This window comes from Macrosteles quadrilineatus, unplaced genomic scaffold (assembly GCF_028750875.1).
Source record: "Macrosteles quadrilineatus isolate MER2022 unplaced genomic scaffold, UCM_ALF_1.0 Scaffold_201__1_contigs__length_191814, whole genome shotgun sequence".
NCBI classification, from domain to species: Eukaryota; Metazoa; Arthropoda; class Insecta; order Hemiptera; family Cicadellidae; genus Macrosteles; species Macrosteles quadrilineatus.
Window position 1 is genome coordinate 122,726 of NW_026542794.1, and position 14,099 is coordinate 136,824.

Genomic DNA, 14,099 nt, shown 5'->3' on the forward strand with positions numbered 1-14,099 from the left:
AGTTGTGCCAACGGTATTCAATTTATGATAAAGTCATTGGTAAGGGTGTGAGCAGCCCTTAAGTCTGTTCTTTATCTCCATAAGGATAACATGGGAAATTTTATTTACATAAACATATGTTTGTTGTAAATAGTACATAATAATATATTACTAGTGGTCGAAAACTCGACCATAAATATGTAATGTACCCGCATTGAATATTGCATACTGAAGTAGATATCCATCTATATGGACCAGTTATCCCCATTTTTTAATCAAACACATTTAGTTGTGTGAACCAGTCACAGTATGCTGGTATCTTATTTTTTGTTGCTGACAAAGTTGATGGGTCATAACAGTTAGTTGCTATAGCTCTTAGTAAGTCATTCCATAAGTTTGACTTGGTAAAAATCATTGTGTATTCGAGAGAAATTAGTCATTTATATCTTTTATATCAGCGCAATCTGTTGGTGGCCCACATCAACCATGACGAATTTAATTAAAACTGGCGACAGCTTTAACATGAGGACGGAATGTCTAGTTGTAAGTAAAATGCACAGGCATCACTATTTTCACCCCGCGCTGTAAATAAAACATGTGATTGTAATTTCTTCCATTTGTTTTGATTTTCTGTTTATTTCGTCACCAGCACGGCAACCCATAAAGCCTACGTTGATTTTTGTTTAATTTCAAATTCATTTTTTGTGCTTATATTTGAGCCTATTTTAATTTTTAAAGAGATTCTGCCCAGAAAATTCTGTAGTCTAATATTCTAATGGTGAACATATTGTACGTCACTTGTCCAAAATGTGTTTGCCAAATTCGTGCGGTAATCCCATACTTGCCCAGTAAGTTCCCATTTTCTAGACTAGTAACGTAATTAACTGACTATTTTTGTAATTTTCTGCAGTGCATAAAAAATAGTTTGTTGCTATACTTTAATACGATAAGCTAGGGAAAAAAGGATGTATAGCTTGATTTTGAGAATATTGTTTTTTGCTCTAGTACGGCCACAAAATTTCGGTTTGAGGGGAAGAGTTCCGCCCCCTACAACTTACTCCAACTTTGAAACAACTGCTGATCAGCTGATATTTATTTTTTAAGCTAAAAATTGGTGGAGGAACCCAGGAAACCTTTTTCTAAGAGAAATAAGTCCTAAATTTTGTGGATGGACTATCAAACCTTTTATCAGGTTGTATTAGCTGATTCTTTAGTTAGGACCACTACTTTATTAGTCCAAGTTATTAGTATAACTGGGACTAATAAAGTACCGTATCTAACTGTGAATGTAATTTAGTTTAACAGGCAAGACAATGTTGTCTCTGGAGTAATATAAGGATAATAAAGGAAGTAAATAAATCACATAAATGTAGAAAAAATTACTTCATTAAAAAATTGTTATCACACTTTACAAATTAACTATTATCTCTAAGGCCCATATTTACAGTAAATTATTTACAAGGACAGGTTTTGGTGTAATTTACATTGTTTGAAACAGTCAAATGATATCTAATATCTACTTTATAATTTATGAAGCATTTTATTATTATAGGTAGGGAGAAATGCCTGGTACTATATTTTAACTGGAATTTCCCAAAATACTTTATAAAGAAATGTTTGAGCCCAGGGGCTGGTAGATAAAGGTCACAACACAAAGGCCAACATAATACACGCATTACGTCTTCATAACAGAATCCTAATTGATACTTTAATTATTTCTCAATCAGCAACCTGGGGTTTCTTTCATAAAACTTAAAACAAAATAGTAGTTTCAATACAAAAAGATATACTTAAATTAAAACTATGTACAATTTAACATTACACCAAAACAAATTTTACAATTTAACACCTATAATCACTTGATCTGCATTTATCTATTAGAAAACAAATATAATAATGCAATTAGTTTGGACTGACAGAATCAATTACACTTAACTACAGTGACCAAGAAAAAACACTTGAAATTAATCTGACTATTACTAGAGATTTGATTGCACCATAACAAATATATTTTGGGCTAGTAAAAAATTGACTAGGTTGATTTTAACAACTAAATTTTAACAAAAAGTACAAACAAATTAGCAATGCACTTACAAAAATAAAAATAAAAAAATACTGACAAGATAGTAGGCATCAAAAAGCATATTTTAATTTTACAAATAAACCAATATGTTACTCTGTATAACAGCAGATCTCAAATGTGTTAAGGACGTTTAACAATATTATTTACAAGAGGAGTTTCTTGGTCAGTATTTCGTAGACCATTTTCCGTCGGAAATACGGCATATCCTTCTGTGTAAATGTAATCTTGGCATTTCTGCTGGTGTATTCAGCAAACATGCAGGAAAACATTCCGCAGTCGCTGCCGTTCATCTGCTGCGGTATGTCCTACATCAAGGTAAAAGGTGGATAAGTGACAGAGTCAAGTGGCAAACTTATAATTTAGTCACCATGTCAAACCAAACTTTATCTACATCATGCATCAGGTAATACAATGGTGTAAATAAATGATCTTCTATGACTTTACAAAAATAATTCCAATAAAAAGGTCATAAAAGATAACACTGATATTTTGTTCATCTCCCCAAGTGATTAGTGTACCTGGATGATTCCTTACTGTGAGACCAGGCCTCTCCTCTACTCTTCTCATTTATATAAGATTTCCTATTAATTGTCTCCTCCTCCTGTTTTCTTTCAATATTTCTCCTTTAAACTCAAGAAATTGTCTGTTCTTCCAACAAAACTGATTGGCTGATTAAGATTTGTCTATAACCTCCTAAATATTACAAACATCAATATTTACTCCCAAAAAGCTGGTGAGTTTCTTTTTATATACAGGTGTTTTTGTTTTTAAATTTGTTTTCAATGTAATTCTTATAGGGAAAAATGCGACCTTTGAGAGCGTCTCATGCCCTTACGGGTAAGAGTTTTTAAATTCTAAAACCTTTATGCAAAACTTTGAATTGAGACAAATTATTTGACACCTCAAACGTTCATCGGTCGAGAAATAACGGAGGAGTTTTGTTCACAAAAAACAGCCCTTACGTATTAATTTAAGAGATTAGCCCCATGTTAAATCTCCATAAAAAAATTGTAATTTCCATTTTTGACCTAATTACAAATTTTCTCAAAATACAAATAAAACCTGCAAATATAGGACCGATAATCTTTCTTTTAGTACAACCCGCTTGTAATTTGTTCCAGTAGTATGGTCAGGCTAGCTGTCATAAATTTTGCAAAAGTTATTTAATATATAAGAATGAAAAATTATATTTTCAATTGTAAATTGACTTAGGAATCATGGTGTTTACTAGTGACTGCATTTCTTTCAGGCGGGTTGAACCATGACTGCCTTTAACTAAGGCAGCGGCCAGCGAGAATTGGCAACGTTGCGCCAAGCATCTACTCCCGGCCGTTTCACCATTACGGTAGTAGACAACTAGTGGTCGCGGTTTAAATACCCTTAAGGCCAAGTCACACCGAGCTCGCTCCTGCGGGGGGAGCGGATTTTGAAAAATCGCTCACCATGTTATCAAATGTGCCAAATCACACCGCACTACCGCGTGCCCGCGGGCGTGTCCGCCACGTCCGCCTGCTGAGCGATTTTTTGAGAGTACCGAGGCGGGAGTTTTGTCTAGCGCATGCGCAAAGGGGCATCTCGAATGCCCGAGCTATTTAAAGTTTAAACGTAATACAGTTTTAAATTAAATTTAACATGTTTCTTTTGTTTGATGATGTAGTCTATGTTGTTTTGTATTATCTTCGTAACTATGTTTATCACCAGAAAAAAATCATTTTTGTTTACCATGCAAAAATAGTGTTTACGGCAAAAATTTAATGTTTCCCATAAACATTTTTAGATTGCCGACGTAAACAAGTTTTTTTTATTTTTTCATCAACTTTTTCGATTTGCAACAACCACACCTTTACAATCAATGTAAACTTAAAATTTCAATAGAAGGCTTAGCAAAAAATTACATTAGTTTTGAAATGGTTATATGTTTTTATTTTAAAAGTAAATAGTCTTTGTAGTGTAGCGAAAAATAACGTTCAAAAGCTGAAAGTGGATAATTTATCCACAACCATATTTAAAATGCTTTGAACACAAGGTCTAAATTAAATTTAAAAATAGTTATTCACTTTTTAAAGTAGCCCTACACTAACAAATTAATAAACATTCAATTGCTTCTTAAACACTTTACTTAAAACCTGCAAATTTACATGGCATACTAAACAGGTAAGATGAGTTTCTTATGTAAAACGAATTGTAATGAACACATCTCAAAACTCCCGCCGCGGACGCGAACTTTTGGTGTAACATGGCTCGAGGAAAAACATCCGCACGCGGTACTCCCGCGGCGGGAGCGGAGGATGTCGGTGTGACATGGCCTTTACAATTGAGGTAACATTTTGAAATTTGGTGAAGAACTAGCGAATAAACCCTTCATACCAATGGTGTAATTTTGAAGATAAAAATTTTGTTTGGTAGTATTTATAAATATTTTTAAAATTAACACATTAGAAAAAGTTTGGAAAAGTAAAACAAAAAGGTTAGTTGCCAACTAAAATTGTTCTTTGTTGGTCAGAGAAGTTTCGTCAGTGAGAAAGTTGCAGATAATTAAATATACTTTACTGTTTGTATTTAACTTTTTTTTCTATCATGCTTAGTTTTGTTAAAATTTTGCGTTGAACAGAGCGACAAATTCTCAGTTTTATGGCGCGGCGCTGCGTGCAGCTGCCCGCAAGCTGTAGTGTAGTATCGCTTGGCTAATTAATTATTTCAAGCAGGTTAGTATGCCTTTTGACTACCCTCAAGAATAAAACTTTCGTAGCAAATATTGCTTTTATATACATTCCCTCAACCAGTATAGAAGTTTAGTTATAACTATAAAAGCTTTACCTGGGTGTGATATGTAGTTTTTCTTTATAATTTCCTGTAATAAGTACAATTAGTGACAACTTGTAATCAACGTTCAGTTGTTTTTGCAGTTTTTAGTGAAAAATAGTAGCCACCGTAACTGTATGAAAGTTTCAATCCTTTCTTGATAATAATAATATTATTTATCGTTTTTGAACATTTTTACATTGTATGGTTATTATTCTAATAATATTGATAAAACAATAGCCTATACAGAAGAGTTATTTAAATAACAATGTAAAGGATTGACATTTTAACAAACAATTAATACTAGAGTAAATGTGTAGAATAGACAGGAGAAAAACTACAATTCTTAATAATACTTATAAATAAAAGTTAATAATACTTCAATGTTCAATTTACCATAAAAGGTTTTATTAAATATTTTCTTGTATTGACACAAAAGCCTTGTATAATTATTTCCTTCTTTTCCTACACATCAGTGTTGTCAGATGTAAAACATCTAAATTAATAGATAATTTGCGTGCTTGCTCTAATCCTCCGTGGTGCGAGCGTTCAGTGGTGTAGCGTAGCAGTAGCCATCCAGCCATCCCATGCAGAGTTGCCACTACGAACGCCGTGGCCTTAGTTAAAGGCGGCCATGATTGAACTAACCTGTCACTGTTGTCACTAACAAAATCCATGACTTGCTAAGCCTCTTGTACCTACATTTGATGTTTTTAAGGGGTTTACAAATTTTTGAATGAGTTAGAATATGAAAACTAAGTATTTCTGTGTTAGATTATAGTTTATAAATTTAAGACTGAATTTATTCACCATATACCAAGTGCCTCAAAAAATGTCAATTATCTACTAATTAGTTTTACCCTACTTTCCATACCTTCATGTTTTGAAGTTTCCAGTCTGAAGTATCATAAGGTGACTTTTTCTTATCTACACTCTCATCATTCAGGTACTTCAACAAAGCCTGAAACAACAAAAAAGTAAATAATCTACCTCAAAGCAAGATTAGATTAGCAATGTACACCCTAACCTCAATATGTTATGGTATATAGATAACCTATAGAGGTACAAAAGGTTACAATTGTAACTACCTATTCCTTATCCGTTAGGTAATTAGGCTTGAGTGGCCAAGTGTGACTTAAGTGTAAACCTTTTGTTTAGCCATTACATTATATTGAAACAAGTTGAAGAAACTGGTTCCTGGTACTGAAGTGTTGTAGTAGAAATGGGGGGGGGGGGCTTACATGAAGGCACTTGTTGTTTTCGCCTCCCATACTGTCGAAGTAACGTACAGTCTTGTCTCTGAAGTCTATGGAGGCCATACACCAGTGCATGCCAAGATGAATGGGCACTAACAGAAGGTCATGGTTGAAAATGTCTACCTGAAAAATCATTTAGTAGAGTTAGTAAAAATATAATTATAAAGCGGCTACATTTTCAATCACAAAGTTTAAGACAGTTGGCAATCAATAGTGCTAGAAATTAGTTTTAAATCATATGATTCTTTATTACATGTGTACCGGGCCTATTTGTTTAGAGGGGTAATTTCAGATGGTAGTGTAACCAGGTTAAACTACCAAAGAAGACCCCAGTTTACCTGGTGTTGGTAGAGGGAAGGAATCACTTTATTAGTTGATAAAAACAGACGATTACCACAGAAGGGCTTTTAAAAGTTAAATAGCTAGACGTTGGCTGCTGAGTGTGGAGCCCTAGTCACAGCACTAGCTAACTAGCACATCATAGCCTTAGATAACCTCTCTGAAGTTATGAACCTGACCGCAGACGACCTCAGTGCAGAAGCCAGTTTGGTTGTTTGGTTGTTCGGCTCCATCTGCAGACATGCTCGGGAGGAGAAATTTGCGGGTCTGATTATTTTTTTCCCTTTTTCGGCCTGGGTAAGCATCTCGTGCCGGCTTTTGATGTCACGAGTCTTGGCCTTTTTCTAACTTTTTGTAACTCGCTGACCAATCAGCGAGTGACTTGGTATTCTTCTCGACAATCATGTAGTTTGTGAAGAGGCGGTCTGTCTCTCTTGTCCCGGCCATTCGTTTTGAAGTTAGTAGTTTAAAGTTCTTACTACGTCTTTATAAATTCGCGTTCATAAGTTCTGAAAGTTGAGTTGGAAGCGTTACCTTCACAGTTTAGTGGTGAAACGTGTACCACACGTACGTGTAGTATTTAGTTTTATCTATTTAGTCGTTTGGTGAGTTGTGTAACAACAATTTAATTGTATTTTAATTTTTCTCTACCAGTTTTAGCGAGCAAATCTTTGTCGTAATTCGAAGGCTAGGCCTGCCTGCAGCCCTAACCCTATCATACGCTAACGTAATTTAACCAAACAATTAAGTGGGGAAATTGAAGTTGGTGACTCCCGCTTTAAATTAACGTTTTAAAATCCCTATTGGGACTTTCTTTTTAATTTTTAATCCTTTTAAATTTAGTGTGACGTGCACAAGTTTGTCCTGGCAGATAGGTTTCTGCTTGGTTTGGCAAACGTTTGCTTAAGTTTTAGTTTTGTTTTTACATTTAAGCAGCAGTTTTATTTTTTGTTTCGACCTATCCTTTTTTCTTTTACTGGCAACTTAAGCCAACTTTCTTTTAGTAAACTCAGACTCTGTGGGATCTAGCCTAGGCCTATTTTAACCCTTGTTTGTTTCAGGTTCTCACATGTAACTCTGTAGGTAAGCAGAGTTAAACTAGCCTACTTAGTTTATTTGGTTATATAATTAAGTTAGAAGCATTTAAAGTAATTATTACTCACAGAGTCAGGTCAAAATTATCGGTCCCCCACAAACTCTTCTAATTGGGCGGTGACTAAAAGGGTGGTGTTTAGGGACACTTTAGTTGTTCGGAGCTCTGATTAACCAAGACTATCAACACTATCCTAATTATTATCAACTCCTGGAAAATTCCAGCAACCCGACTCGTGCGATTCCTGGACTTCGTCGATTGTTAAGTTGGCGGACTTTCCTGCAGTACCATATGAGTTTTCACTGGCAGGAAATTTGCATCACAGATATGATTATGAATTTTGTTTTAAGCTGTTATTAGAAGATTTCAGGATTAAAATGTGTTCCGAAACATTTATGAATTTTTTATACCTTACATTAGATTGATCAACAATGACATAGTAAAATACAGAATGAAAGTCAAATTAACGATGATCGACCAGGGTTGTCAGCAGAAGCTACAAACTAAATTCACAGATTTTTCCCCGCTTTTCCAGCTAAAAAGTACGGAATTCCCAGTATCTATTATACGTTGAAAAGCTCAAAACACCTTGAACTAACCAGTTAAATTGGTCAAAAACCGAACACACCGAGTTTTGTCTCAAATAATAAGCATACACTTCAATTTATCAACACCAACTGAATATTAATGTTTTGTTTGGCTTTTGATCTGCTTGCAGACAAACGGTCTTGTAGATTGTAATTACAATCAATAATGGTAAATTGACCACTAGATTCAGAAAGCCGTGATTGGTTATGGTGTGCAGTATAGCATTTTCTGAAAAATGTAGTCATTTTCATAAAGGAAACAGAAGAATTACTTGAGATTTGTTAATGGTACGCTGCTAAGTTCTGATCAAGAACAGTTGTTAATGTTTTAAGATTGTATTATTTTTCTATAATTTAAAACCATAATAAAGATGCAGAAACTATTGTAACATAAATTTTCAATCCGTTCGGAACTAGGATACCAAAATAGACGCCAGATTCTTAACTACCAAACATTAAGTTTATCGTACAATTTTTGCTGATATTAACTGTAATTAGGGTACTTTAGTAATATCCGGAGGCCCATCTACAGGGCACTGTGGTGGTTATGTTAGGTTGGGTTATCATAAATGGAAAGAACATATTTAAATTTTTAATTGCATTACAGTCCAAATTTGACATGATTATAATTAGCGGCCATTGAGCCGCTAGCTGCCACACCAGATACAGGCAGTGACAGGTGATGCGGGTGCTCCGGTCAACGACCTCACCTTGGCCTACTTGGAGGGGATTTGGCGAGCGAAAGTATGACTTATCTGGTATTGTTTGGTTCATGATGAAACAAGAAAAGTCCTACAAACATATTTATGATAACCCAACCTAACATAACCGCCGCAGCGCTGTATAAGGGTGGCCCCCGGATAATACCTAAGTACCGTAATTAGCAATAAAATCGGTAATTATTAAGATCATAATTATATATTTAAAAATTCACAAAGATTTTGAGCTTTGAAATGATATTCTTAAGAGAAAATGAATTTTAGACCTACTGAAGCAGTTCCAATTTAGCGAACATAACGTTTTTCACGTTATATTTACCGATATTAAATACTTACATAAACTGTAAATCGCTATAAATTGATAAATTAATACAATTAAAATTATTTGATTTCAAAAATTAACAAAAATTTAGTACATTGAACAAAACTCATGGGAGAAAATCTAGGTTTCTTAAGCCCTTTAAAGCAGTTCCCACCTGCCAAACGTTAAGTTTTTTGCGTTTATATTTACCGATATTTACTTATTATTAACTGCAAATTGCTATAAAACCAATAATTATTACAATTAAAATGATTTATTTCCCAGAAACCTAATTCTTCAGAGAGAAATAATTTTCTTAGGTCTACTGAAGCAGTTTCTAACTACTGAACCCTTAAGAAGGGACAAAAAGTTATAGAAGCTTTAAAGAGCGCCATTTATGGCTATTATTGATATACAAAGGTTCTTTACTTTATCTATAACATTACAAAATATATTACACCGTTCCGGGAATTTTCAATCACACTGAATATGCAAATAAAACATACTAGAGGTCAATACACCCATCTACTAATTGCTGTATATTTCATAAAAATTGTAACTACAGTAACAACGAACATGGATAAAACACGCTCCCGAGTACCGACTACCATAATTGAGAGAGTGGAAGTCAGATGCAGTTCAGCACAACACATGTACCTAGTCTGCTTCCGGCGACCAGTGGCGGCTCCCATGTATTTGTGGTAACTAGTGTATCCAACAACAGGCCTACTTCCCAACCACCCAACCATCGTCACTTTCCAGTAAACAGTAAATACTCATTAGCTATCAAAGATTATGGATAAAGTAGCTCAAAATTTTTATAAATATAAAATTCCTAGAAAAAAATATTAGAAAAAGATATTTATCAAAATTTATGAAAATCCCTGAACAATACGATTTCCACGCATATTTCCCAGTTTTTAAAAATTCACGCATGGTTTCCGATTTTTCCGGGATTTCGGGTCACTGACAACCCTGTCGAGTATCGACTCATACTTTTGTTTGACCTATGGTCATAGAACCAAAAAAAATGTATTTGCCAAATTTAACTTTAGTAAGAAAATTCCTGAGAATATCAATACTATAATACAAGATGGGACAAGATTAGCACAAACTAATTAACATTACAAACTTTAATGTGACAGGATAGTATTAGAAAAAAATTTAAAATGGTAAAAATGAGGTGGTGTAAAAATTAAAATTACAACTGTGTTTACAACAGTTCAATAGTTCTCATTCTTCCAATAATTGACCAGAAAAACAATGGATGAGGGATGCATTTTATTCCTCGTAAGCTTAAAAATGTTGTTATTAATTTATTTACATTTGATATGTCTTTAGTAATTAGTAAAACTGCAACCATATGATCCTACCTTCTTGGTCCACCGCTTCAGTGTGCTGTACCCTTGTGATACCAACTTAGGGTAGAAAAAAGTGTTGAAAGCGTAAACGCTTATGTGCTTATCCCCCTTGCCTCGCTCAATAATCAAATTCATGTAAAAGTTGATCACCTAAAATACAGATTCGATATTAGAAATAACTTCTTAATCAGCATAATAACTGTTATTCATTTTAAGAAGAGTAAATAAAAATATGTCTAATAACACTTAAAAACAACACTTTTCAAGTGTTAGTACCAATGGAACAAGCCTTGGCTCGGTATAGTTCATTTTTTATTTTAAAAGCAATAGAAAGGAAACTCAGGTTTTTTACAACTAATTTTGTTTCAGTGGAATTCCAATTTATTATGTATACAGCTCTCCAAATGATGTAAACTATAAATAAACAATATCAGCAATCTGACACATACTTTCTCCCATTAGCTTGTCAACAACCTTTAACATGGCCGGGTAAGCAGTGGGCGTAACTATGATATTATAAGGAAAATCACAAAAGTTGCAATAACTTTTGAACCACAATTGTTTTTTTTTTCACCAATGGGGGGTTGCACTATTTTGTTTAGAATTATAAGGACCATAACACACAGTAATTTTAATCAAAATCAGTTTTTTTTTTAAATCTAATTTTTTTGTTATTTAATGGGGTTTTATGGGAAAATAACATAAGTTACAACTACTTTTGAACCGTAATTTTGACGGAAATATGTAACGGTATATTATCCAAACATTATTGAATGGATTTGGCGGTTGGTAAACTTTGTATGTCTCCGTCGGGATTCGGAAAATCAATACGCGTCGCACTTGGCTTCGGAACCAAATCAGAGAGCAAATGCTTGGTGTTTGAGACTTGATCCGGAGGCGGGGTTAGAGGATAGCAAAGGCAAGTCAGTCTGCGAGCAGACACCATATTGAAATGACGTGTTATCTTGTGGGAGAGTTAGTTATAAACTGCCTTTAGTCGTTGGACTGATCCCACTATAACTACAAATATCCTCTAACATCGAATTTTATTGCATATAACCAGTGAAGTTGCCCCGGAATTCTACAAACGTATCTAATAAGCAAAGGATAACTTGGTACGTTGGTGAATGTGAACACAAATCCATCGCAAAACGGAATCGCAAAACGAAAATCCGTTTTTCCTGTTATTTTATGGGTTTTTATGGGAAAATCTCCAATAAAAATTAAAGTTAAAAAAATTAAAATAACGCCTGGAGAAATTGAACATACCTCATGGCACATGTTTAACAGAACTTCTAGCTGCAGGATTAAAAATCTTTTTGTACTAATTGAACTTAAAAAAAACATAAAAATAACAGACAAAAATTACAAAAGAAAAGCTTTAAAAAAAACCCAGATAGAAATAAACTTATTCGTAGGAGTTTGAATAATAAAAGCTTACAAATATTAGTATTATTAAATTAATGAATAACACCTTATAATTTGCTAATATACTTGTCAAAAACTGCACTTGTCATGACAGTTGAGTTGATTTACCTCGTCATTAAGCCAATTCAGGCCGTTGAGTGTTTGAATGTCCCTTCTTGTAATCTTTTGCCCAAAACCTTCAACTAAACCTTGTCCTGCTGGGTTTGGCCTGAGTGCATCAGATATTCTATCCTGTTAGGACATACAAGTATGTGAATTTATGGTACACTTAAGGCTTACTTGTACAAAGGTCTCAATAGGTAAAACATGAGGATATATACACACAAAATTGGAATATTTTAATTTTGTGGGTTATATATTTGTCTGCTACCTATTGAGAAGACCTGCCAACTGTGGAGCCTGCTTAGCCTATTCAAAAAATCAAACCTGTTCTGGCCTCCTAGAGCCTTTTACCAAGAATTAGTATACATCAAGTCATCTATCTACCTGAAGAGTAAAACCGCGCTCAATTTAATTGCTGTAAAAATTTCTGACACAGGCACATTATTTAGTTCCCTTCTAAAGCAAAATTAATTGTTTCCACCTATGTGAACTTTTAAAGAGATAATTTTGAACACAAGGCATTATCATATATTGTTTTAGCATTTTCACAAACCACGTTCCAAAAAATAAAGAAAAACAAAACAGTAGTGATGGGCGGATCCAAGAAAATGTCGGTACCGGATCCGAATTCGGCTCTTGAAAAATTCGATAGAGATACACACTGTCATAAGGGCGGGTAAAAAAAAAAACGTAATAAACAGAATACCAATTTAAATCATACTGTTTAAAATTAAATTGGTAATGTTTAAAGATTAATACATCTTATATATAGAGTAATCTCCAATTGAGCCCATAATCCCTCATTTTTTGGGGATAAAAATTTTCAAAATCATAAAATGAAACTTTGTCCTAAGTTTGCACGACCACCAAAAGGGTATCTGTGTATATTTTACAATAGTTCGATCTTGAGTATGCTATATCGTGGTTTTTGCATGCAGCATCCAATTTATTTATGCCTGAATCACCTCTTGTTAATCTCTTCCTTAAATTCGTTCCAGGTCCACAGTACTGATAGACGGGTATGTGAAGTTCAACAGGTAAAATACCCTGTGCCTGTGTACAAGAAGACTGTACTGTGTTCTAACTTAGAAAAATATTAGATGGGGGAGTCTTGACTTTTTTATTCACCCTGTATGGACACAGATAATCTTCTTGAACACAGACACAGGGTATTTTACCTGTAGAGTTTCACATACCCGGCTATCAGTACTGTGGACCTGGAACAAATAACGAAGAGAGGCAAGCAAGGGGTGATCCAGGCATACGAGACAGATGTTTTCCCGATTTTATTACTAACACAAATCTGTCTGTATCTATGTACTAGACCGATTAACCGGATAACACGGTGGTAAAAATTATTACCGGTTTGGTAAACATTATTACCAGTGGAAGTGCATTTGCCCAGCTATCATTACTGTGGACCTGGAACTAAATTCGGCGGTAAAAATTGTTACCGGTTGAAGTGCATATGCCCGGGCTATCATTACTTGTAAAGTGCTTGTAACTTACTGTGGACCTGGAAGTAAATTAGGCGGTAAAAATTATTACTGGTTAAAGCGCATATGCCCGGCTATCCATTACTGTGGACCTGGAACTAAATTCGGCGGTAAAGATTATTACAGGTTAAAGTGCATATGCCCGGGCTATCAGTACTGTGGACCTGGAACAAAATTCGGCGGTAAACATTATTACCTGTGGAAGTGCATATGCCCGGCTATCATTACTGTGGACATGGAACTAAATTCGGTGGTAAAAATTGTTACCGGTTGAAGTGCATATGCGCGGCTATCATTACTGGGGACTTGGAACAAAATTCGGCGGTAAAAATTATTACTGGTTGAAGTGCATATGTCCGGCTATCATTACTGTGGACCTGGAACAAAATTGAAAAAAAACGGCTATATATAATACTGTGTATTTGCTTGACTACGGATTTTAAGTAATCCCGACCGGACGTCTGCCACTTTAGTCCGGATGAGCGTACATAGATACAGACAGCTTTGTGTTAGTAAAAAATCGGGAAAAAACTGGTCTTGTACATGGATACAG

General features: G+C 34.5%; 1 protein-coding gene across 3 annotated transcripts in view; it reads right to left on the reverse strand.

The window, feature by feature from the left end:
- The window catches only part of LOC128982221 (sentrin-specific protease 1-like), a 60,051-nt gene that overhangs the window by 13,752 nt on the left and 32,200 nt on the right, over positions 1-14,099 (reverse strand). For 2 of the 3 annotated variants that reach the window (XM_054401287.1, XM_054401288.1), the window contains 4 exons: positions 12,057-12,179; positions 10,533-10,670; positions 6,106-6,243; positions 5,739-5,825 (listed from right to left, as the gene is read on the reverse strand). In XM_054401287.1, the coding sequence (XP_054257262.1) occupies positions 5,739-5,825; positions 6,106-6,243; positions 10,533-10,670; positions 12,057-12,179 (486 nt within the window). Of the gene's footprint in view, positions 1-1,347; positions 2,368-5,738; positions 5,826-6,105; positions 6,244-10,532; positions 10,671-12,056; positions 12,180-14,099 lie in introns of those variants that run through there. The other variant, XM_054401289.1, reaches the window with a different exon arrangement.